General features: G+C 49.3%; 2 protein-coding genes across 15 annotated transcripts in view; both read left to right on the top strand.

Annotated features, from left to right (window-relative positions):
• LOC144136298 (CUGBP Elav-like family member 1) overlaps positions 1-3,521 on the top strand; it is a 624,321-nt gene extending 620,800 nt beyond the window's left edge. The window contains exon 3 of the mRNA XM_077668537.1: positions 3,195-3,521. Coding sequence (XP_077524663.1) covers positions 3,195-3,479 — 285 coding nt within the window. The 3' untranslated portion in view covers positions 3,480-3,521. The remainder of the gene's footprint in view (positions 1-3,194) is intronic.
• Positions 1-25,154, top strand: part of LOC144136295 (CUGBP Elav-like family member 4) — a 522,488-nt gene that overhangs the window by 217,491 nt on the left and 279,843 nt on the right. For 11 of the 14 annotated variants that reach the window (XR_013315590.1, XR_013315589.1, XR_013315587.1 and 8 more), the window contains exon 1: positions 21,154-21,287. The exons of 2 other annotated variants lie outside the window; for them this stretch is intronic. Coding sequence is in view for 8 of the 12 variants with exons in the window: in XM_077668534.1 (XP_077524660.1) it covers positions 21,258-21,287 (30 nt within the window). In the remaining 4 variants the exon portion in view is untranslated. Of the gene's footprint in view, positions 1-21,153; positions 21,288-25,154 lie in introns of those variants that run through there. One more of the 14 variants, XM_077668535.1, reaches the window with a different exon arrangement.

Below are 25,154 nucleotides of genomic sequence, written 5' to 3'. Positions count from 1 at the left end.
GCATGTCTGAGCCGCGGTAGCCAAGCCCAAATGTCCAAGGATACCGCGACTATACAAATACGTCAGCAAACTATTGCCAGCTCTTCCCCTGGAGCCGGAGCAGAAGCAACGTGTGAGGCACCGCTGGTTTGAAGCATCGCTGCGGTGGCTGTGCCTATCGCTCTTGACTTTGCTCGAAGTACAATGCAGCTAAGAATCTCGTGAACAGTGTCACCGATAAGCTCGCAGTTTCAAACTGGAATTCCCTCTTCATTCCGCTCCAAAGAGCAGTGTGCGCCGGGAGCCAAACAGTGCAAGCAGCTTCCTAACGCTAATCAAATAATTTATCAAGTATTGCAACAACAGCATTTCTCTTGCTCTTTCTAAACAAGGTTTCCTTGACGTTGACTCCTTGCTGTGCACCCCACACGCGACCCTTTCTTCCTTCGCCGCCCTTCGCTCACCGCCAATAGAATACGCTGCTCAAATATGGATCCCCGTAGTTACTCCGATAGCATGGCAGCCGGGATGAAGCTTTGAAAAGGGGGCCATCGGTCGAGGCGGAGCATTGTGGCGGGGTGACTGTCAGCGGTGGCGCAACTCCATCAACTCGAACGCAAACTGTCTCGGCGATCAGACCAGGCTAGACTTAAATTGCCAGCGTGATCCGAAAGGCACCGGTTGCCCTCCTCTCCCTCGCTGTGATTTACGCACATGGCCCTGATCTCACTCGGGCTCCGCGAATACCTTGTTATCGGAGCGCGGAGCTTTTCCTCTCTTCGCTTGCTTGCGTGGCACGGCGGAAGGACGCGTGCATCGGACGCAGGAGCAGCGGCGCTTTTATGGAGTGGAAGATTGATCCCTGTTATTGAAGTGAACGCACAGGGCCGCGCAGTGGCCAGGCGGGCCCTCTGTTGCTCCTCCCCTCTTCCCCACGCGGAAACTCCCTCTCCCACTTTTCTTTTGTTGTTGGAACGAGAAGAGCACTCCGGAAAGTTTTCACGTCGTCGTGTCGAGGCCCGCCTTGTTTCCAGGCAGCGAGTAACTGGAGTGGATTGAATGGGCCTATCGGCGTGCCGTTCAACAGCGAAGGCCTTCGGCGAAGCTGGGCCCAGAGCGGCGACGGGCTTCGCTGAAGGGATCAGGGAAAACGCGCGTTCTCGTTGATCTGCAAGAAGGGCGCTCGGCGTGGTCGCGCCGCGGCCATTCGCTTTGATTGAGTTGGTGACTGATGGCGGCGGCCGGCCGGTGATAAACGACGCTGCCGACGTCGTCGTGGCTGCCGCCGCCGACGCGGCGGTCACCGGGTTTCCGCGCCAGCGACGGCAGCCTTCGGAGGATCGCGCGTGCAGCCGACGCCCCTTCTGCGCGTCCTGTCGCGGGACCGGCGGAGACGCGCAATGTGTCTTGCGTGGCGCAGGCGATATCGGAAATGAAAATCGATCGCATTCATCTCTGCGCCATAGGCCAAACGTGAGCCCACGCACTGTGTCTCGATAGACAGGGCCCCAAGTAGACACGTTCAGGGCGGCAGCACTCAGTTTAGAATGAATAATTTCGCTGTCTGTCTCCGTACTGAGGGAACGTTAACCACGTGGTATTATAATACTGCATATGGGAACATCTCACTATTTCTAAGCACGTTGATGATTCATGATGGAAATGTACAGCTCAAATAAAGAAGAGGACACAAGGAAGACACGTGGAACACACGAGCGCTGTGCACTAACTCAATATTGCACCGCAACAGTAAGGGTAACCTCTTTCTCGCTGAAGTTATTTATCAAATGCCTTATGCATCAGCTGCGAGATGGCTCGAGTGAGTGTTCGTTTGGATTCGCTTAAGTCAGTCGTCGTTGTTGCTCGACGTCAAGGCTGGACAGATGCGTCGCAATAACCCACTACCAGTCACTAGTCGGTAGATGCCACAAGTTGGCTCTAAACCACTTCACAGTTTGCAGTTTAGCGCCACTCCTCCGCCTTTTTTTTTTTTGAGGATCACTTCTTGGTGGACAAGCGAGCACATGCCTTCAGCCAAAAAGCGCAAAATTCAAGCACTCATGTTGCGAACAAACCAGTGACGAGCGCTTCGTGCAGGAGGCATCGAGGGAAGCGGTACTCTCGGCTTCACCATTCTTTGTTTACGCGGTCCGGTAGTGGCAGCAGCAAGTGATTATGCCGTGACACATCGCATACGCCGCTATTACGTTCCCACTGTGTACCTACGCTTCTCAAATATTTTGCTACACACTCTTGTAGTTCGACACTTAGCAGTATTTGAATATCATTCTACGAATTTTAAGTAATTTGTTTTCAAATTTTGTCTCCTAACTGATGAAAACAGCAACTTTTGCATTTGCTGGAGCTATACTGCTCTCTGTGCAGCGATCCGAAAGTTTATCTGTAACTCCTTGGGAAGACAATATTCTTAAAACTAACTGGGAGAAATGGCATTATTGAAGGCCAAATTTTGTCTGAATTTGAAGAAGCTTCTTTCTGGTTTAGACTTTGCCTAATTATATTTATCTTGACAAAATTCAGATGGAGGCTGATTCGTCTCTGTGGACACAGTCTACCTGTCATAAAAGTTGAAATAAGAAGCATTTTATTGTAAGACATCAGTTCCTGTTTTCATCTCAATATGGCCATGCCGTATTAGTTCAGAACCACAAATTGCTGGGCGAGTTAGTACATGTTCAACAGAAAAAAACAGCGAAAAAAACACGCAGGACCACGAGAGGACACACACAGACTGTCGCCGGACTTTCAACTCATTTATTATTGGTTCCACCACGTATCTAAAGCCACTACTTGCGCAAGCGCACATACATGCCACATTCATCAAAGTCTGAACGTCATTACAAACTAGATAAAAAATGCCACTCTTTGTCAGTGAGAATAACAGACGGGTCGCTTATGCAAACACGTTCGTTATTTTTTATTAGAAACGCTCCTAACAGTTCGCTCTCGTGCCTTGATTTTCCGCGGCCGATAATGGTAGTGCTGCTAAGCGAAGCTGAGCAGTTTTGGCACTCCTTCACATGTATGGCAAGATTGCTGCCTGTACCAGAATGCAGCGTTCTGCCGTGTTCCAACAGTCGCTCGTTCAAGCACTGCCCCGTCTGCCCTATGTCATTTTTTCCACAAGAAGTAGCGATAGGGTGTACTACCCCCCAGCAGATTTCGCAAACTTCTTTTGGTGCTTTGTTTTGCAGGCAAGTTCTCGTTGGGAGCCGGAGATGCGGACACAAAGACTGGAAAGCTGTCGGGGGGCCGAGAACACCAATGTCACACCAATTTCACACCAAATTCACACCAAATTTACACCAACTTTCCTGCCTGTTTTGGAGGACGTGCCGATTAACGTACACCGAAAAATCTGTGCAAGGTTTTTTCTGCGCAACTCGAGTCTATGGCAATGCAGCCGCCTCAGCCTGGGTCGAACTCGAGAGCTAGTGTTCCGCGTTGTAAAGTCTCGGTATGTTCTATGTACCCAATAACATATCGTGACGTCTGCCCCCGGTGCACCAACACACGTCCCACATTCTTCCACGTCCAGTGGGGGTGCAGGTGCAAATCCCTACACTTAAAGACGCCTAGCACGTGATTTGAGCAGTGGGAGGTGCAGCTGGACGGCTGTGCCTGGCGGGACAAGAAGCGCTCGTCCAGCAAGTTCGTCGAGCAGCCATGGACAGTGGAGTCCTGGAATGAGGAAGCCAGCCACTCGACCACCACTCGAAGGAGATCAATAGTCTAGTTAGTCCTAATAAATGTTTTTCCTCCTGCTCAAGTCGCGCGAGTGTAGACCGAGGATCGCAACTGCGTAGTCTGCCAGTGGCTCACATGGGGCGCGACAAGTGGGACACGCCTGGTCATTTATTTCTCTGGTCACGAAACCAGCCCATTCTTGCTGGTGTTGCACGTGCGCGCCATGGTCGCTGCTCACTCGTGCCAGACTCATTTGTGCGTGCTAGTGCAAACAGTGTGAAAAGAGGTAGTAGACGGCATCCTGCTCGATTCGTTTGCAATCAATAAAAAAATACGTACTAAAAAGCACTGATTTGTACGATACCTGTGGGCTTTTTTTGTCTCTTATATAATGTAATCAACAGGTGCTTCCGCTGTTATTATTACCGCGACTTTATTGCATGGTTACTAGGTAGTATAATTTGATAGCAGGTGCTTTCGTTCAGTGAAGCGCAATGCTGAAACTGCGCTCCGCTGTGCAGCAAATTCCCGCTTCCATGGCTCAGCGGCCCAGAATTGCACCTTGCTTGCTATCGCGCTAACTGTTTCCATGCCGGCGCTTTATAAAGTTGGTGGGCCCGTTCGCGTGACCTGCACCCATTGGACAGGGACGGCGCGCGTAATGATATAGCTGCTCGCGCGCGAGCAGCAACCAGCGCGCGCACGTCATAAGACCATCAGGGTGAACTTTAAATGTTCAACGAGGCACTGGGCGACGTCAGACGCCCGTTGCTCGCCGCCCTTGTTTGTGCCACGCCTGATGGCAACGTGACACGCCGCCTCGCGCCGTTTTGCGTCTCGGGTGAACGATTCGCGGCGCTCTCGCATTCCCCGTTGCAGAAAACGCCGCGGCTCGACTGCGCGCTCACAGCGCCGCAGACAATGCGGCGAACTTGGTACTTCCTTAAATAAAGAATGAGAGGCCTGTTTTGACGTCGCTCGGCTACGCGATCTGCCATAGCGTGCTACCACGGGCGGTTTTAAGCGCAAACTAAAACTTTATCGAAGGTCGGCAATGCTACGCAAACAGTGTATTACTACTTCCTGGCAGAACCCACTACCGGTATGACCCAGAACGAGAACACCCAGTATAAACCGCATTGCACTTTTCTACGCTTACAAATGCAAGCGTCTCGCGTGATTCACGTGGTGGCGTGAACAGTCACACCCTCAGTGCGTGATACACGCCTTAATAACAACGATATCACATGGCGCACCTTCGCGATGCAGCGCAAAGTGTGTTCGCGTCTAAAAATATGACAAGGGTGCATGTTTTATGGTTGAAAAACTCGATGCGAAAAGGAGGACGTAGGTTAAGAGGAGAAAACTGTAAACCTGAGGAAAGAGTTAAATGTGGTTCCAACCATTTCTCTTTTTTTCCTACTAGAATGAATGCATTTCAACGTGGTGCACCTGTCTGAATGTAAGAAGCCACTTTCAGAAGGTTAAAAAGCTAGGAAATGTGAATCTACCGTACCACTCTTTTTGAGAAATCTACAAACGGTTAGCCCATGAGAGGTGCGAATTTAACGTTTATGCTCACGGTCAACAGGAATGACAGAGGCGAAGACGAGGACTTAATAAGAACAACTCCTTTAAACTACGTCTTCATTTGCATAGCCATATTGTGTGGCGGTAGCGAACGTTCTACATTGCGACTTTCATTGCGGTGCTTTTGCGTCTGCACTTCTGCCTTATTTTGGTCTCTTTTCGGCGTGGTTTTCTACACCTTATGGCGATACGTACAAAAAGGAGCTCTGCATTATCTTCCTACTTCGAAAATCAACGTGCTTGACCTATGCGTAGAAAATGCAAAAACTGGTCATTCGAATAGACTTCCCAAAGAACGAGCAGTTCCCTGGAGGCGGTTGTCAGGACTTTAAAAATTTTCGCGGAGCAATAACATGAGATGACTGAATATGTTCCGTCCATAAAGCGCCGAACAACCGGCTTCTCTCCAGCTTTTTCACTCATGCCCTTTGAGACAAACTGCCAGAGACTGTAAAATATGCCCAGCAGTCGGGAAATGGGGACCTTTCTCTGTTCTATACCAACTTATTACGTTGAAATGCAGGGCGAAGAAATAGAAGTATGAGAAACAGCGGTTTGATGGTTGGATAAAAAAAACGTAAACTAATGCGACAAGTTGCCCAGAGGCGGCGCGGAAGTTCAAGCAAAGAAGAAGTAAAAAAAAGCGTTCGGCTCGTCAAATTTTCTAGCGGGTTTTGAAATGCGCGCGCGGCGGGGGCACCTTTCCGCGGATATTGGGGAGATCAATGAGGGTGGTGCTGTGGGAGGAGTAGCCGATCGATGGCTCCTACTAAATCGGGCGCGAGGCGCGGCCGATCAATGGCTATATCTTTCTACTTAGCGCCGCATGCAAATGCCTCCAAGAACAAACAGGCACCTCGTCGCCCGCGGGCGTGTTCCCATCGCACCTGCACCCGACGACGATGGTGACGGCCGCCTCCTGCGCACCGAGCGATGGAGAGGGGGTGCAACACCCGTGTCAGGGGGCCGCGGCCTCTTTCGAACGCCTCTACTGCGATGGCTTTCGGGTTTGCCAAATAACCGCAAATTCAAAGCACCTGCCTCCCAGCTACGGTGAGGGTGGAGCTAGAAAGCAAACTTTTTAGCTCCTCACACAATGGAGGGTGAGTTGTCTTTAGAGAACGGTTTAGTACTGCGACGTTAAAACAGCTTTGGGAAACGACAGGGAAGAATAAAAGTAACGTAAAAAATAGAGGCGAAGGAGGAAGTGCCGCCAACGGCAGTGTGCTCGATTATTCCGATGGAGGAAGGTGCGAGCTGGCCGCATTGAACTATTTCACCTTTTGTCTCCCTTTTTGTGCATTCGCTCTTTTAACACCTCTCCGCTACCAATTTTGTGTGGGCTTATTATCTTTTTTTGTCTTGAGGTCGGCTATTCATTTCCTTCTTTTCGCACTCACTTTTTCTCCACAGACACACAGACACGCGAGAACGCTCGAACAATTGGAAAAAACACTGACGCCAACCAGCAGAGTCCTCGTCTCACGGCAAAGTCGAACGTTGTCTTTTAGCGTCTGCAGGAGGGACGCGCAGACAGGTGGCTACCTGCATTTTACATCAGCACTTTACGCTACCCAAAAGAGGGCTGTCATTAGCCCTCTCATGTGGCGTGCAAAAGGAATATGCACAAGAATTGAAAACGTGGCAGTGGACGCGGAAAGCGTAAGTAGCGATCTCGCGCACTGCAGATACCAAAGGTCATTCTCCAACTCAACAAAACGGCAACTATTGCGGCGCGCAACGCCAGACATAGCTCTACCCTTCAGAAAGCTGGCCGCTGTTCCGTAAGTTCCTCATAGGAAAAATGAAAGTCTTGCCCGTGTTTTGCGGGAACGTGAAGAGTACGTGAAAAAACGTAGAACTTAAAAACGTAGCACTTAAAAACGTAGAACTTAAGATAGCAAAAGAAACATTTCGCGGAGTCGTATACGCAGTCCGTGTGTAGGCTGCGACAAAGTAAATATGAGCGAGCCTGGGAATTATATGAAAAGACTGCAACAACTAGCTCGCGGCGTGAAAAATCAGAGTCCATGTGAGCTGCCTCGCGGAGCACACGGTCGAGACTGACCATCAGATTGAGTGGGCTGAAGCAAACATTGTTGCAACAGAAATATCGGCAGCATCACGGCTTCATCTGGACTCTCTTATCAAATCAAAAGACACCCCATCAGTTGAATCGTACTGATAGCAATCTGAACCTGACATACGCACTCTTCTTGCATAGATTATTTAAAACAGTATTAAAAGAGCCACTTTGTTGTAGTTCATTGCGAACAAAGCCCCCTGTGCTGGCAGCTGGGTCGATATCTTTCTTTTTCTAAACGCAGCTGGTCGGCGTCAGTGATTTTCCAATGTATCCCTTAAGCCGGAGAACATTTCGTCATCCTTTCTACAACACACACACGAACACTTGTGTCTATGCGTAAAAATGTCTGCTGCACGTTTGAAAATACGAAACACACTTTATGACATAAGACACGCTGTTCTAGTAATTAAAAAAGAAAACAAGCATCTGCGTATTGCAGGTTTGTAAAAAGGCGGCCCAGTAACGTAGCGAACCGAAAAGCTCTGTGCGCAAGCTTGTCTTTTCCTGAGCATTTTTCTATGCTTGAACAAGTTGCCATCGTCGGTTGGGCATATGCTGCAACTCCTCGCACAATGCATCTTCATGGCTTGGTTCAAAACACACGCGTGGAGCTTGATGCCAGGTGCTGAAATGCTATGCTTACATAAACGCCCTGAGTGTGTACGCCTTAGTCAAGCGTAGAGCGGAGGCTTTCCTGCTATTTTCATCCATAACCAAAGTGTTCGATGCCATTGCAATGTTATCGCCTTGAGAATTCTCCGTAGATATGCTTTTCTAAAAGAGAACACCGATCTAATTTTTGATGCGTTGTAAGAATCTCAGCGATATTAAAAGGTCACTTTTTTGTCCTCATTGTCCTTGCAGGTGAGTGGTACCATGGGGTGCTCCCACCTTTGAATGCGCCGTACCGTGCGGTGCGGCGAGTTGGACGGACGCTCAGACGGGCACCCCAGAAAGAGTGTCATCGCGGAGTTAAAAAAAAAAAAGGCATTTAGCATGTGGTCGCCTGTCCGAGCATGGCATGTGCTCCGCCTTAACAATCAATATTGTTTAAGCGTACCTCTATGCCGCGCACCACAGTAACCAGCTGCTGTTCAATAGTCAGAGATATCGCTCTTAACATCGTCATCATCTGCTCCAGAACTTACAACGGAAGCCAAATTTGATGTTCTCACTCAAAGTGCTCATCACTAAGCAATTCTTGTGAGCTAGAGCGGAACGTTACTCAGGTTCCGCAGTGGCAAAGCCTATAGTTCCACATGACTAATATGGAGCAAAACGTAACCATTCCAGCTGTCGCGGAACATCTGCTGATCTTGCGGATGAGAAGAATCTAGAATGAATGGCTTCAGGAAACCATGAGGTAATAGTTTATAGCGACGCTTCAGGAGCACTACCAAACTCTTTTGCGCAGCTTGATACTTGTAACAATATTTAGCCCCATGCTGCTCAGAAGGGTTTCATTGCCTGAAAAAGCACAGTGCAACAATGTTCTGTTTTTTACTGCATGTCATAGTTTAATATTGTTAGGCTATTCTTCAATCCCAAGTTTCTGAATTCTCAGCCACTAACATATTCTCCTGTGCTGACCTGTGAAGTTCTTAAGAGAGGATCAGCTCCACGAATGGGCCACACTCGATTCGAATCTAAGACGAGCGGCTCTAACAAGCTGCTGGCGTGGCTGTGTGGTAGGTCATTAACAATATGCATTCCTCTCCTTAGCGTTCTTGCGGTACAGCTACGGTGGCTTGAACACCGGAAATTGCCTTGGATAGACGAGATACGCGCAGGTAGACGAGGACACAAGATGGGTGCGCCCGATGATTGCACCAGTCTTTGTCGTCCGTATTCATCCTATGCTCTCGTTTCCTGAACATTTGTCGTGTAATTATAAATCACCAACTGGCATGAATGCCAACACTTTTAGGCCTCGTTACTCTGGGCAATATTGCAGCGTCTTAAAACGATTGCATATCTGCGCAGTTAGGCCAAATGCGAATTAGGTGCGCACGCACATCGGGATTCACTTCGGTTCCGGTGTCCAGATCCAATGTTCACGGTTGGCAGTCCTTCGGATAGCGATAATTCCCATATATGCGATATGGATCGATCTCCCCTTTACATTCCCAGATCGCTGGGAGACCTCATACCACTCCTGGTGCCGTGGTGCAGCCGTTAAGCGATGCGCCACTGTCTTTCTGTTGCAAGTGCTTCCATCGGTGAGACTTGTCTTGCTTGGGTTGGGTTGACACGCAGGTTGCGGCAACCTCTCGCGATTTATTTAACTGTCACCTACCACGGTGGACAGGTTTATGAGTGTGTGTGTAGACGCATACACCTAGGCAGGTTGTCCACCATCCGGTGGGCAGGTCAGCAGCCCGTCACAAAGAAGGTTTCCGACAAACAAACAAACAGAAAGACAAACACACAACGGCTTAATCGGAAGAATGCCCTCCGTAAGTGCTAATGCACTATAAATATATCTATAATGTATCCAAACATCAATGCCCCTGGCCCATGAAAAACCACAAAACCCCTGGCACGATATTACTAAACCGTTTTGTCATATGACTTCAAGATCAGCGGTAGCGGACGATGCCTTTTATGCTTTCCTTCCCATTAGCTAAACATGTTGACCTGCACCGACTGTGGTACGTAGCTCCTCGTCTTACAAGAGTTCGCATGCCAGAAAAAGCTGGAGCTGGTACGTGATGCGGAAAACAGCTAGAAGCTTTTATGTCAACTGCATGGTATGACTATAAATTAGCAGAGACATGTTGTTCCTACATTAGTGAAGTATATAAGCCTGTAGCAGAGGCGCACTGTTGCCACAAAGCGGAATGCCAGTTGCCGTTGAAGGTAATACATTTCAGAGATGAAGGAGACCGCACAAATACCTGTAACTCGTCAGATACGGATGATCTGTCTGCAACCAATCTCCTGGAAGTTCACAGTAGCTTAACGAAGTGTTACTACATTTGTATATACATAAATGCGTGTCGAAGTGGTCTGTACATGCATCTTTTTATGAGGCCCTTTGAGTATAACCTGTGCTATGAGCCAAAAATAACTTATGTGCCTTGAAAACAACGTAATTACCTCTACGCAGCCCTTCGCGTGTTTCACGCAGCCTTCCTTTCAGAATCTTCTCGTTTTTTCCTCGTCAATATTGTACTCCCATTCGGCGCTTACGGCAGCATTGAGCAAGGAAGGCTTCCTTTCAGTTCGAGCAGCGCCCAGCGATGCTTCATCCGAGTCCGCTCGTCGAATCGCCGTAGACAGCAGAGGGGGGGCCGTTATTTCGACGCCCCGAGTGCGATTGCATTGCGTGCGCCTATGGAGCACCGGCGAAGGCGACGTCTGGATCCCCGGTCTCGATCCCATTCGCAGAGAACCTTTTTGGGTGAAACGAAGCGAACGAGGCGGCCCCCCACGGGGCGGGAGAGTGGGGGCGATGGGTTAGGGGAGGGCGCAAGGAGTGGGCGCACTTCATTTAATTGAAAACCTGTCAGGTTTCGGAGCGGCGGCCCCGAGGGCCAGCGCAGGATCGCACGCAAGAGCGATTCCTTATCGCCATTATGGCGCCTCCTCTCTTTTCGATCATGGGCGCGAGTAAATAGCGAGCGGCGCGCGGCCCTCGTCACGAGGCGCTTGGAAGTCGCCCCGATGAAGGACGACGCTGTTTTAGTGCGCCCCGCTGGATCCCGCCTCGCTGTCTCCCCTCCGAAGACGTCCGCGCCAGAGTTACGCGGCGGCAGCGCACTCGACGCCGCCACCGAGGGCCAATTCATCCGTCTATCGCTCGTCGCACGTCGAGAGCGCTTCGATCCGTCCTCCAGGCGGCCGCTTTCTTTTGGGCGCGCGCCTTTCAAGCCTGTGTCCTCGGTTACTTCCAGGCGCTCGCCGCTACCGTAGGAATCGCACTCGTACGACGCCCGTGTGTACATATACATGCGTGCGTGGGAGAACCGCGCTAATGCGTTGGTTACCGAGGGCGCCGCCGCTTTTCGGAAGTGCCGAGCCCTCCCACTCGTCCACCTCTCGCGCCTCGCCATAATGAATGCCTCCGTGGGTTTATCATCGAGACCCCGCGGGGGCGAGCGAAGACGGCGGCCGAGGAGCGGGATCCGTCTTTCTCTGCGGTCGCGCGCGCTTTCATCGACGCCACACGTGATGGAGAGGCTCTCCTCTTGTCCGTCCGCCCGTCGCGCACGTGTTCCTGCAAGTGTCGTCACCACCGGTGATTGAACGTCCAGGCTGGATCCCTGTGAGCCGACCGAGTACTGGGCCAAACAGGCAACTCTGTGGAGCCGAGAAGCGACCAGGGCGCAGCCATTCAAGCATGCTCCAGGGCCGGGGCTTTGGCCGGAATGCTTCGAATTGGGTTCGCCGAGTACATGGTTCAACTTGGAGCAGCCTTGTGCTAGGGCTGCCCTACCCTCGAGTTGTAGTCACGCCTGAGCAGCTGCAAACGCACGCTTTATTTACGAAGGACTTGCCTCGCCCAGGAGCCCTGCATCATACAGAATGCTTTCCGTGTCATTGTTTCACGCAAGTCGTTTACTGGTCTCTTAAACTACTTTTACTTCGCCAAATATAACCAACAACTTTTCTTGTAAACTAACAAATCAGAAATTAGCCTGCAGTAGATGTACGAATAAATCTTGTGTGAGGACACACGGTTAGCCTGGGGGACAGCGTTTGAAATCTCACTTTCTATTTTCAGATGATGGTTTCCCTCACGAACTTTACTATTACATCTTTTTTTTTATCGGAAAGATGGAACATCCTCCAATGCTTGAGCTGCAGAAAGCAATGTTAGTTTTTAGTGAGTGATGTTCCGCGCAAGCATGAAGGCAACGCCGGAAGGAAGGCCAACGCAGAACGCAGTTGAAGTGCACTTTTATTACGAGAGCATTGGGAGGTCTGTCACGGCGAAAACTGCCTGATATAGGCGTCTGTCCGAAACCTCTGGCAGATGGTACGTGGCATTTAAGGGGAGCTCCTGCTCTCCACCTGCCAGGTGATATAACACCGGCTAGAACGAAACACTGGCTATAATCATACACCGTATATAATGAAGCAATGGCTGTTATGAAACTGGCGCTGGCAACTTGGTAAGGGCACTTCAAAGACAGGTGACAGTGATTGGGTTTTAGTGATTATAGTTGTTTCAAAGTAGCGCTACTGGCCGTAACGGAACAGCTCGTGCTCCAGGCTGTAGACCTATAGCACGTAGAAAGAGACGGTAGTGAATAATGCTCTCACACTTCGTCCTCATCAGTCGAATTGATCACACCTCATTTTTTTTCTCTCACACCGCCTATCAGGAAACGACTTTTTTCCTTTTCAGCGACGTTCTCTGCGTCGTACAGATTGTGTGGCAGATCGTTTCGGCTTGGATGGCCAAATCTCTCCAGACAAAACAGAGAGAGCATCTTCGGCTACATGGTTTCTTTTTAACGCCACCAAGGTATTTCCTTGGGCTGAAGGAGCACCGCCGCCTACATGGTGCCGCTAGCTCACAGTGGCCCTCACAGCTGCAGTGAGACATCTCTGCTACACTTAATGACATATCAGGACAGTGGGTCCTTATTAGCACGGGAACGGGATAGTATGCTGACCTTTGCCTTTGATTTTTCGTGAATGCTATATAGTTGCTGAGCTTTTTCTACTGCGCCTTTGTTTTTCGATGTCTCGCACACGTACACACGCAGCCACGCTTGGGCTAGCTTGTTACTGTCGCGCTGTATATAGTGCCACGATAGCAGCCAAGCGGCTTCTTCGCCTGCCCCTCTGCTATATCCATTGCAAGATTGACGTCAAGAGCATTGCCATATTTCGGTTTGGCAACTGAGGCTGTTACCAAAACATATATATCATCATATATGATATCATCGTATGTATCATATATCAAAGCGCTATATTATCGTGCATCAGCTAAGCACATCGGCTAACTCTTTTCTGATATACAGCTAGCAACTTTCTACGTTGCTTCACATTGACGAAGAAAGTCACGAGGCTTTTTCTTCAGAGCTTGAGGCCTGCAGGTCGAAGAGGCCGGTTTTAATCTGCGTGCGTGCACCCTTTTTCCTTGGGAGACGGTGGGCACGCTGTGTTTTTTATCCTTTCTTTGTTCCTCTTTCTTCGTTCTTTCGATCCCTTGTCTTCGCTCCTCCATGTTTAGGGCAGCAAATTGAACCTACGTCGCGTCACACCGCTGCTTTTCTTGCCTGCTCTCTCTCTTTCAACGAGCAAAAGTGAAAGTAGACATGCACAGGCGAGCTCATAGTGCCTGGTGCACTCTCGTATACTCCGTTCGGAGTAAAACAGCAACATACGACGCTTGCAATACTAACTACGCCGCATATTTCCAATAGAATTCGCGCAGAAATGCTATGTGTGCCCTGCTGATGAGAGACTATTAGGTAATATTAGTGGTAAAAAATATCCTGAGTTAGCAGCAAACGTAACTACATTAAATGACCTTGCATCTTACCACATTTCTTCTCTTTGTTAAAAGTGTACGTTAGATTTTTCTATAGATTTTTTGCTGTACTTTTGGCGAACTTCGCCGAAATTCAAGCTTGCTTCAGTAATTGTACACCGATTTGCACTGCGCGCTGTAGCGTCGGTTAGAACCCTAATTATTCAATTTTTCTTTGTTACCTTGCACTTCACGCTGGAATGTGTGCAGCTCAAAGGACACGCGGGGTGAAGAGCAGCACCCCGCGTGCAGCTTCTTTGTCCCGCGTATCCTTTGCGCTGCACTGTGGAATATCGATGTACCCAAACATCCACCTCTGTCGAGTTCACTCTCAGGGCGGCGAAATTGTTCGTACTTCACGGTATGCCTTGCTTGCTGCGTCACTACCACGCAGCCGGTATGCATGATGTTCTCAGACTGCAGAAGTAAATGAATAAATAACATAGCAATAAATTAGTAGTACACCGGTGTTGCACAAAAAAAATGGTTTATATCACCTTTCTTCTCTTTCCTTCCTTCTTTTTTATGCTTGCTTTTCACTCCTGGCTCCTATTGTGGATGTCGGATGGAAAAGTATCCCTTCCACCCGCGCGCCAGCCTTTCATTTTTGGGGTCGTTTCTGTGGCGAATTGAACGTACACATGCAGCTATAGAAGCAATGCTAACAACTTACCAACTTGCCGATACTATGAACAAACCAGCTGACCTGGAATTCTCAGCTGCTTCAAGCCATGACCTGCTTCTTACGGCGGCTCTCTAGCTGCCACTGCATCAATCAGATGGAAGGATCTTGATTTCGCGACTGTTTTTAAGAAGGAATTGATATCGAATGATCAAAATTTGCAGCACACATCGCAAAACCGTCGGCAGTGATGCTCTAGCAAGATATTGCCCTCAGATAGACAACCAAACTGCATCAAAGGAAGCAGAGGGCATGCTAAGCAAGAAACGCTGTTCCAGCGTTTTCTTTCTTAGAAAGCGAGGTTGGTACTAGCAAACATGGTGGTAGGTGCGATGTTGCCGTCTTGAAGCGCAAAGGCAGGAATCAGTGGAGGTAATTTGATGTAAAATTATGAAGAAAAGGTTGAAAGGCAGAGGACAACTCAAAACGTCCCAAACTTATGCTGTTTGCGCTCATCAGCCTGTCTGTAAACGTATTGTTTGTTCGTTCCTTGCTTGCTGAAAAACTGCTTTCTAGTTCGCTGAAATGCATGCAGGGACAACTATGTAGCAGGAAAATTATTTCTTTTTTCGTGGTACAACAATTATTTCTGCTTTCTTTATGCTTTTTTATCTCTGGTGCAGCAAATGTTCAACAGATTGTAACGCACCTTCTAGCGCTGTGCTCATACATTCGAATGTGTAAGTTCAGCACTGGGGAAGCTTGGTTGGATAGTGTCGTTCGAGCGTCCCCAAACTCCGAAGAGGCGCGCCGCCGTCCAGCAGAACCTCCGTTTCGAGCACCCGTTGTTTTGGCTTACGCAAACTTGGCGGTGATCAATAGTGTTTTGTGCCGCCATGTCTGGATTTACAGACTGGGAACTGATGATACTCGGTGGCTGCAGATCGGGAAACAATGCGGAGTTCCCCAGAGTAACGTGTCTGGTTCCTAGCGATGTTTGACATGTTGGCATGTTCTAGTACAATGCAGTTAGTAACCACGCATCGATGTGCAGGCCCTCTATCTGCGTCCCCTCTCTCCTCTCCCTTAGTTTACCATCTCTCCCTTTTAGTCCCCCTCTCTAGTGCAAGGTAGCCAACTCGGCACACGAAAGGGGAACCTGCCTACCTTTCCTTTACCTCTTTCTTACCCTACCTCCCGCGTGCACAGAGAGCTCGAATGATATACAGTTCAACATAAAAGCACCAATGAGTGAAGAATACGAATAGCAAATAAAATTTGTAACAGTGCTTGAAACACGCTATTCGCGAGGCATCTACTTTATTTTTCCGAAAGGAATATAGAGACCAAGACGACCTACGTGTGAACGTTGGCCCATACTGAATCATTTTCTTTGTCTTTGGCGCAGTGAAACTAAGCATGCAACTGCCTTATGATTGATTAATGGCCGTGCCAATGCGCTAGGGACCCTAGCCCGAGGTCCCAGGCTTGACTGCATTCCGCGGTGGTCGAATTTTATTTGCCCTTGTGCTAAGAAAATCCCAGCTGGTGGAAAGGAATCGTGGGACATCCTCTACCGACGGGGTCTCCAAGCTACGGCCCGCGGAGGAACGCTACCTACACAGTTGCACACTTGTGTCGGAACTCGGCCCGGCGCGACTACGAGGCCTGGCTTTGCACGCGCGTCGCCTCAGTGCTCTCATGAATGATCTTTCCCGATTCGAACTCGCCCACGCAAGCTTAGCGGTATCAGTCATTATTCTGGCAATTCTCACGGACCGCACCTCCAGCCGTAACTCGGGTCACAGCGGCCGACGCCTGGCTGTCAAGGCTGCAGTGAGGATGAGACGGAATGCAGTCATAGAAAGGGAAGCGTGGCATCGTAACAAATTCGGGACATCATGCAAATGACAGCATCTTCGTTCCCCAACATGCTGTCAGCCTGCAGAAATAATGAGAGGATTTTTATTCGTATTCTTCGGTATTTGTACATTTGTATTCCTTTATAAATATGCGCAATCCTGCTGAGCGTTCTGTGCCATAAGTGTTGCAGGTTGCCATGAGAAGGTGGATAAATTTTTCGAAGATAACTCAAAACTCGCCATTTATAGCTGCGGCCCTTTGTTACTTAGAGTTTTAGTATTTATTTTTATTTGTATCTATCTATTTATTTGTTTTCCGGACGTCTGACCGAAACATTTAGAGACACCTGCTCACCGTGATGCCTTATAACCAAGGATGTTGCTTTCGTACGTAAAAGTCAACCAACCTATCAGAAGCACTGAACATATTTTTCTATTCTAGTCTCAGTACACAACTAAGTGCGAGTATATCAACTACGCGTGCTGGAAGCTTGACAGTTTCTCATAATGTGATGCATCGCGAGACCCACTTCCGTTACTAATGAAGTCTTTATTTCTATATTGTACAGCTGCAGTCAAAAATTTTTGGAACATATAAAACCAGTGACAAATACCAACTTCATCACCGCCTTTGCAATTAGCCCCCCATAGACATAAGCAGCCCAATTGTTGAGAGCGCTATTTACACAGTGCAACTTCACCCTCAGGCAATGTGCCCTAAACGCAAAGAAATGACTCTTTTTTCGCCGAACCCGACTTTCCTAAACTTTTGATGATGTGTGTACATCCACCGCAAAACTTCATACCGTTGATTACATATTGTATAAATAGTTTTTGTGTATATTACATTTTCCCCCTATCCTCTCTTACTGTCCCCTCACCTCTTTCATTTCATTTCTCCAGTCTGCCTGCTATCCTTTATTTCCGCTGCCCCAGCTTTGGTGCTTCAATATCGACGGCAGATGCCGGGGCTAGCAAAAAATCTTATCCTTCCTTTTTATTATTATTTAAATAAACCACTTACTACTACCGTTGGCTATAGCAAGCCCGGTGCACAGCTTTGCGCGCACTTGCCAAGCATTTCTTGGTATTCAGCAACTAGCGTCATCTATTGGCCACCATCAACGAACGCCGCTTAACTAGGAATATTTTAAAGTTGTACTTTTTGAGAAAACTAGAGAGTTACAAGAGATTCTGTGCAAATATTGTGATTCTCATGGCCGCTGCAAAATCTGACCAATGAAATGCTTCCTATGCTCAAATCAACTTTTTCCGGCGTACATAGAAAATCATTGGGATGTATTCGAAATTCTCGAGGTGACTGAGTGCAGCGCCCGCGCGGGTCTTGGTGGCAGCCGTTCAAATTTTAGCCGATTGTCCATATTTATGGGGCTTGAACGCTTAGACTGCGAGTTATTCTATCATTTTCACTCTTATACATCACTTGTTTGGCTTCTATCCGTGCCTTGAGTGATTGTATTGGCGAGCGTACTCTCCAGCTTTCTCTATGAAAACTTTCTGATGCTTTACATAGGGCCCCCGCCTTCATCCCAAAAAGTAAATAAACGCGAGAGAAGGAAAAAAACTGTGAAATGGCACTCATAACGGCGGATCTATTCACGAGCTTCCCTCCGAGCTATCTTCAATACAACTGCATTTGTTTTCACTTGCTTCGCTCTGGCTCATCATCCACGCTGAAGCTTAGCGCCTTGATTCTCTGAGAAGTCCTTCTCATTACGTCCGTTCCATCCCCATTCCGACGTCCGTGGTTCGCTCGTTTAAGCTGGAGTCTTCTGCATTGTGTTCTCACGCAGAGAAAAAGCTTCGCATCGAGGTCAGGCTGCATTTCACTCTTTCGACTTAGCGCGCATGTTCTGAGAAAAGTTCGGGAATTCGAAAAAACTCATCTTCTTTTATCGATTCAGCAATCTTACGGTGAAGCTGGCACATATAGTGCATGAGGCGGGTGGTATATCGCATTTTATCCTCCATCGAGGGTAAGCTGAAGCCATGGCCCTGCACCGTACCAAAAATATCGATAGAAGTAGGCGCCGTAAATTTAAGCCTGAGGGTCCGTGTTATCGTTCCCATGCATTGTTACCGATGTTTTGCCCGGCGTCCTCCCAAAACGTGAGCTTTAGGCTTATGTAAGTTCATGGCGCCTCAGTCTCAAGAATGGGCAGTATTCGTTCCAACCAGCGCTGTAGAAAACACTGCAAGCAGGTCGTCAATAGAGGCTAGCTGGTAACAGGGGTTTCCCCGGAATTAAAATTAGGGAGGTGTCTAAATTTCCAAAGGGGGGGGGGGGGGGGCTGTTGAGGGTAAGTGAGAAGCGGTAGTAATTTCGAATATTTATTTTCTGGTTTTCTGAAGCGCGTACATGCACTTCTTCCGGCAGTGCTTAAAAAATTCCTCCTCGATTTTTTTGTATGGGTGTGCATGGTTCAAGCTGTTCAACACGGGTCTATTTTTGAACAGCAAAGTAAAATGCTGTCTGAATCGTGCTGCAACTGCATTACTCGAAACATCCTTGGCGACCCATTCCGCGTTTCCTATCTAGGAAAAATGTCTTCCCCATGTTTCCCTCTCTCTCTCTCTCTCTCTCTCTCTCTCTCTCTCTCTCTCTCTCTCTGTGTGTGTGTGTGTGTGTGTGTGTGTGTGTGTGTGTGTGTGTGTGTGTGTGTGTGTGTGTGTGTGTGTGTGTGTGTGTGTGTGTGTGTGTGTGTGTGTGTGTGTGTGTGTGTGTGTGTGTGTGTGTGTGTGTGTGTGTGTGTGTGTGTGTGTGTGTGTGTGTGTGTGTGTGTGTGTGTGTGTGTGTGTGTGTGTGTGTGTGTGTGTGTGTGTGTGTGTGTGTGTGTGTGTGTGTGTGTGTGTGTGTGTGTGTGTGTGTGTGTGTGTGTGTGTGTGTGTGTGTGTGTGTGTGTGTGTGTGTGTGTGTGTGTGTGTGTGTGTGTGTGTGTGTGTGTGTGTGTGTGGTGTGTGTGTGTGTGTGTGTGTGTGTGTGTGTGTGTGTGTGTGTGTGTGTGTGTGTGTGTGTGTGTGTGTGTGTGTGTGTGTGTGTGTGTGTGTGTGTGTGTGTGTGTGTGTGTGTGTGTGTGTGTGTGTGTGTGTGTGTGTGTGTGTGTGTGTGTGTGTGTGTGTGTGTGTGTGTGTGCGCGCGCGCGCGCGCGCGCGCGTGTGCGTGTGCGTGTGTGCGTGTGTGTTTAACATGTAGGATATCCAGCAAATAGATTAAGAGGGAGATTTGCCTAAAACTGTCTAAATCTGTTAGAGTAAAACAATGCGCTTTCCTTGCAATGCGACACTTAAGCTATTGGATTGCAGAAAATGAGTTTGACCGTGGCGTAACTGCACTTTTAATTAGGTAATAGGATTGCTAAAACTCATAGTGCTTCCTCGACAAAGGAAACTTTTAAACAACCTGGGCTCTAGATAAAAATTAAAGGTGGGGGATACTTTCGATATTGCTAACTAATTCCTACTCCGAATCCATTCTTTTATGGCGCCAAAATTGTTTCGCGGCAAACAAACGACGAGTTGATTAAAACAGTGGCCGCGCATGCAAGTGTTTTGCTGCCTATAAACAAGACTTGTACATATTGTGCTGCTGTAAGCGAAAAAAACATCAGGAAGCAAAAACAACTTAAGCTTGCGAATATTGTGGGAGAGCAGTGACAGCGATGAGTTCTTCGCTTGGCAGATAATTGATTGTTTGTTTTTCTTTATGTTGTGTATTTTAGGCTTTAAACGTGTAAGAATTATGGAAAAGGTGATAGGTTGTAGAAAAAGTGTGCCAGCGTAGCCGGTTCTCGTTCGTGATTTTTTCCTTGCCCGGGACAAAGATGCTGACGATGCAGAGAGGACAGCTTCATTCTATGTGACAACACCATGCAAACTGTCTCCGGAACTATTTACTAAATCACTTTTCTTACTGCGCAGCAGAGAGCGTTGCGTTTTAAAACACTTCGGGCGGAAAAAATATTAAGGAGGGAAGATTAGGAGAGAGAGAGAATAAAAGGATTGCGCTGTGGAAGATGTACACTTCGCCGAATGTTAAAATCAGGGTCTCGCGCACCGTGAGCAACATCGCGCGGTCAAAAATGGTGTTTGTAGTGCGTCGACCGAAAAGTTCGGTTATGAAACGCAGCAAGGGCAGAAGATGTCGGCTGTGCTGAATGAAAAGGAAGGTACTACAGACGCTGGAAAGCGATAGAGCTAGGAGGAGGCGCAAAAATCGGAGTCGCACAATGCAGCGCTTTCGGCGCGAGTTCCCGGCTCCACTCCGGCGTGGTCCTGAGCCCCAGTAACCAGTTGCGGAGCGCGTCCCGAGGCGCCAAAACGGCGCCCATCTTTCTCTCTCGCACGTAACCCTTTTATGCCAAACGATCGCGCCATAAAAAATTCACCCACGGGCTTCCCTACCCTGCGCTCCTTCCCGCGCCAGAAAACCGGGCCGAAGCTCGGGGCACCGCTCGCGTGTACAAACGCGCGCGCACGCAGGCACGCCAGGAGGGAAGGACCCCTTGGAAGCGCGGTACACGTACGGAGAAAGAAGCAGCCGTGGGAAGAGAAAAGGAACGCCGGGGCGCGTCCCGACTGGCACCGGGAAAAGAAGCGAGGAGTACAAGTTCCTCTGGCAGCAGTGGCCGGAAGGAGACAGCGCCACTCGCGCGCGAGATCGTGGGGAGCCCGCGCAATGTCGCTAGGGACGCGGGTTCCCTAGCGGAGGCCGGGTCTCGGAGCCCGTTGTCCAGGCAACGGGCATCACGTGACCCGGGAGGGGCTCCGGCTGACAGCGCCGCCGCCGCGCTACCTCTGGGCGTCTGGTGGTGCCTGTCAGCTGACGGCCAGCGGCACGGAGCGAAGAAGTCGTGCTTCCTGTGCGGTGTCTGTTGCTTCAGCTTCCGGCGGACCCCGACCGTCATGGCGATCGTGGTGCAGGCCAAGCCGACTGTGAGTGTTGCCGCGCCGGCGGCATCCTTCTTCTCGCACGGGCAGGACGCCGGCTGCGCGACAGCTGCCGCCAGCCGCTCCCACCCCCCTTTCCCGGCGGACGATGCGTGTTGCGCGCCGGCGGCTGCAGCCTGTTAGCAGCGGCGTGGCTCGGCGGCGTCACGCGTTGCGCCGCGCTCGCTTGACAGCGACGCGGAACCCCTCTCGACTGCGATGGCGGTTCGCTGATCGCGGCGCGCGTACGCGTCGTGTTCACCGCATACCGAGACCAGCGTAGCCGGCTAGGATACACGACACGGAAGTTCACGCGTGTTTCGGCCCGCTGCGATTGGTGCCTATCCATCATCACTTTGTTGCGCCTTGCCTTTTTTTTTTTTACGTGGTCAGTATTACAGTGCAAGCGCGGTGCGCCTTAATTCCTTAAAAAGAAGATTAAAACTGGGAACGATGGCTTAATGAGCCGCTAGGTTTCAAGTTGCGGAATCCTCAGACGATGCCCCATCCAACCACCAGCTTCCCGCCGGATTCACGGCGTAGGCAGCCCCGGTGAAACGCGAGACACGAATGGACTGCGCAATTTCACATCCTCTGGGCCTCCTCGACGTTGGAACAACAGACGGCTTCGAGCAGCGCGTCCCTTTCCGCTGGCAGATTCACTTTTCCTTGTTTTAGTATCTCCATGCTTCCTGTCAGTGAAGACCTGTTTTCTTTGACGATCATTCGAGTCATCAAACAACTCTTACAGATGCTGGTTGGTACGTCCGACCTTAGTTCTTGCGCGCATGCCATCAAAAATAGATCAGATGTTCAGAATACTAAAACGAATGGTTTGTCATCTCTTCCGGACCTGTAGGAACCCGTGGCGCGGTGGTGCGCAAAAAAAAAAATTGCCTATGTCAGGCAGCGTCGCGTTCTATCAGGCTCACTGTGGCTCATCTTTTCTTGTCGGAACAGTCCAAATTTACCTTGGTGTTGATACACTTGCAGCGGTATATCGGCCTCCACGGATAACGCGTGAGAGCATCCAACGTCACATTTGTATCAGCACATCATGAACAATAACTGTGCAGTATGACTGCATTCGACCACTTGCTGTCTTTCGCACAGGCCAGACAACTAGAGCTGTACAAAGAGGCACGATCAGAAATAAACTGCAGTTTTCCGCAAATGATTTTACCGCGTACTAGGCATTGCTTCTCAGCCGCCCTATTTCATTCCTTGCCTGCCCTTAATCGTGCAACTGTTGACTCGAAAATAATGAAGGTATAGTTTGCAGTGACTAGCACAACAACTACACGAAACCAGCAGTCGGGCGCACGGCTGCAATCGGAAGTACGGCTTCTCCCTGCCGTGTGTCGGGGCCATGGGGCAGGACTGTGCCGCGTCTAATTAAAATGCGGCTGCTCGCGAGACGGCGATAGCCGGTGGATAGTTGCATCTGTCCGTCAAAGGCAAGTGCAGGTGGCGGCGACATTAGACGTAATTTACACTCAAGAACGAGGTTTGTTTTTACTTTTACTTGGAATGTGAAAAAAGAACCTCGCTGGGTGATTCTTTCACAGGAAAGCAACTTAAGGGCAAACGAAAACTTGGCTTGTCACTCGTACTAGGTATGCAAAATCAGGGGTTCTTACTCATATTAGTTCGACCTGTAGATGAAGCTTTCGAGAGTGTGTGAGAGAGCTGACGCAGATGATGACAAATCTATTCGACCATTGGACTAACTCCAGCGGGCATGAGATATTTGCGCACGCGATTACCTAGCACTGTAGTTCCAAGCATTGTACACATTCCGGGACACTTCAGTACAAGAGCTGTACAGCGCGCTGTGGTGGTAATCCGGCTACCATGAATCCGGTTGGCAAAACAGCAAACGGCTCAGCGAAAGGCGCATATCCTCTTTGCCGAAGCCAATGCGACGTCATCCGCCTGTACAGAGCATGCGGGAAGAACCGGACCGCAGGACACCGTCGGCTTATGGCGCCTTGCAAGCTTAAACAGCACAGACAGCAAGACACACGTAATATTCGCATCCGTACGCTGCGCAGCTATCCTTTCAGGCGCTGCGTGTACTACATTTATAACCGCATCCTGAATGCTGTGAAACCCCCGCATTGAAGGCGCGCTGTGCAGAGATGGGGACACTATAGTATAATAAAGTGAACAATTGTGCGAATATCATCCGCTGAGCCATTGGAAGCTAGGCATGAGCAATGCACGCAAAAAGTGTTTTTTCTTTTTTAGATGGACGAGTCCGCGTTCTACGTTGGCTCTGGTAGGGTTTCGGTCAGAGCGTACTTTGTGTTGTTTTGCATGAATAAGTGCTTTAATGAGCTTAAAATTGGCTTATTTATTTGCATACCAGTTCTGATGGAAGGAGCAAGTCAAAAGTAGTAAATAGAGACCCTGAAACCGGTGCTGAGTCACGAGGTCGCAGCCGAAAATGCATAATTAAGCATTTAGGAAGATGTAAATCTTTTCTGTGCTGTCTTGGCACGCCCCTCAGTAAAAACCAAAAGCTATAACAACCCTCCTGCCCTCCCTGGATATTAATTTGATTTGCGCCCGAAGGAGCTATTTCAAGGTAAGCGTTGAAAAGCTAAGGTATCGCGACGTCTTAAACACGATTGAACTTTCAGAGTTTTTGCATTTCCTTGCGGCGTTGCATGTCACAGGAGAAAGTGGAGCCGCGAAGAATGCACCGTGTCGTAGCGTGCAACGCCGCTCCGCTCGAGCGCGCTTGGTTGTATTTGACGAGGCGAGCTCGCTGTGTGTTCTTGTCCCGCACTCGACGCGTGATGATCGCAGCCCGTCAGACAGCCGCGCTGCGCCGCCGGCGAGCGCGCGCACAGGCTCGCTCCCACGTCCATTGACGCGTTTCCTCGCCGCGTGTACGGCTCGACTGGCGCCTTTTCTTTTTTTCCGGTGGCCAACGTGCAGCGGAGTCCGGCGCAGCGCTCTGCTGCCTAACGCCGCGTGTAACGGCTGTTCAGCAGAGTGCGTAGTGCGCAGATTTTCGTGCGACTTCCAACTCGGAATATATTTAAGGAACTTGCGCACTATGTCAGTGCGCAGCTATTGGCACCGCACAATGGGCGCGTTCAAAATGTTCTGTAGAACATGCGGCTAACCGTCCGAAGCATCCTGCGGTGTTACATCAAGAAAGTCCATCTAATTTTTCCGCTGTAACATTGATTTATCATTTATCAATTCGTTGTCCTTTTCTGCGCCTTCTGAAGATCGGAATTGCTCACCATTCTGGCACCCTTTGCCGCACAAACGGGGATTCTGATAAGCAGCAGGCTGGCACGCTGAGTCTTCCGCATGGTTAGCGAATACTCGTCCGCCCAGCCGTGCTTGTATGACTCGGAGAATTCGACGTAAATAGGACTGAGAATGACAAGAGCGGCGCAGAATTACACCGCATAACACTTCTTTTTTTTCTGAACCGTGGTTGAATTTTCTTACTATGTCGGGAAGAATGAGGGAGCTACTGTTCTTTGGGAGCCCTTGGAGTGCCGTTACGAGAAACTAGGCGGTGAAGTTCGGTGCTGGGTTCAATTGTTTTAATAAAACTTCGAAATGACATCAAGGAAACAAGCAATGTATACCGTGGCGGCTGTGCACTCCCCCACAGAGCAATATATCCCGAATTGAAAGAAACCTGCTGGACCCTACTTCCCCGTTCGTTAGCTACTCCCGCATCGGCACGATTTGGTGTCATGACTGAGCTCGGAAAACCCACTAGGCGCTAGGTAAGCTCCTTGTTGTCGCCTTTCTGACACAGTTAAAGAAAGCTCTGTTTTGTACACCTACTCGACCGTTTAACGAGCGAAGACAAAGAACAGAATGTAGAAACAGAAGCTG

This window comes from Amblyomma americanum, chromosome 6, assembly GCF_052857255.1.
Source record: "Amblyomma americanum isolate KBUSLIRL-KWMA chromosome 6, ASM5285725v1, whole genome shotgun sequence".
NCBI classification, from domain to species: Eukaryota; Metazoa; Arthropoda; class Arachnida; order Ixodida; family Ixodidae; genus Amblyomma; species Amblyomma americanum.
The sequence above is the reverse complement of the archived record's forward strand: the minus strand, read 5'-3'. Positions and strand labels throughout refer to the sequence as shown.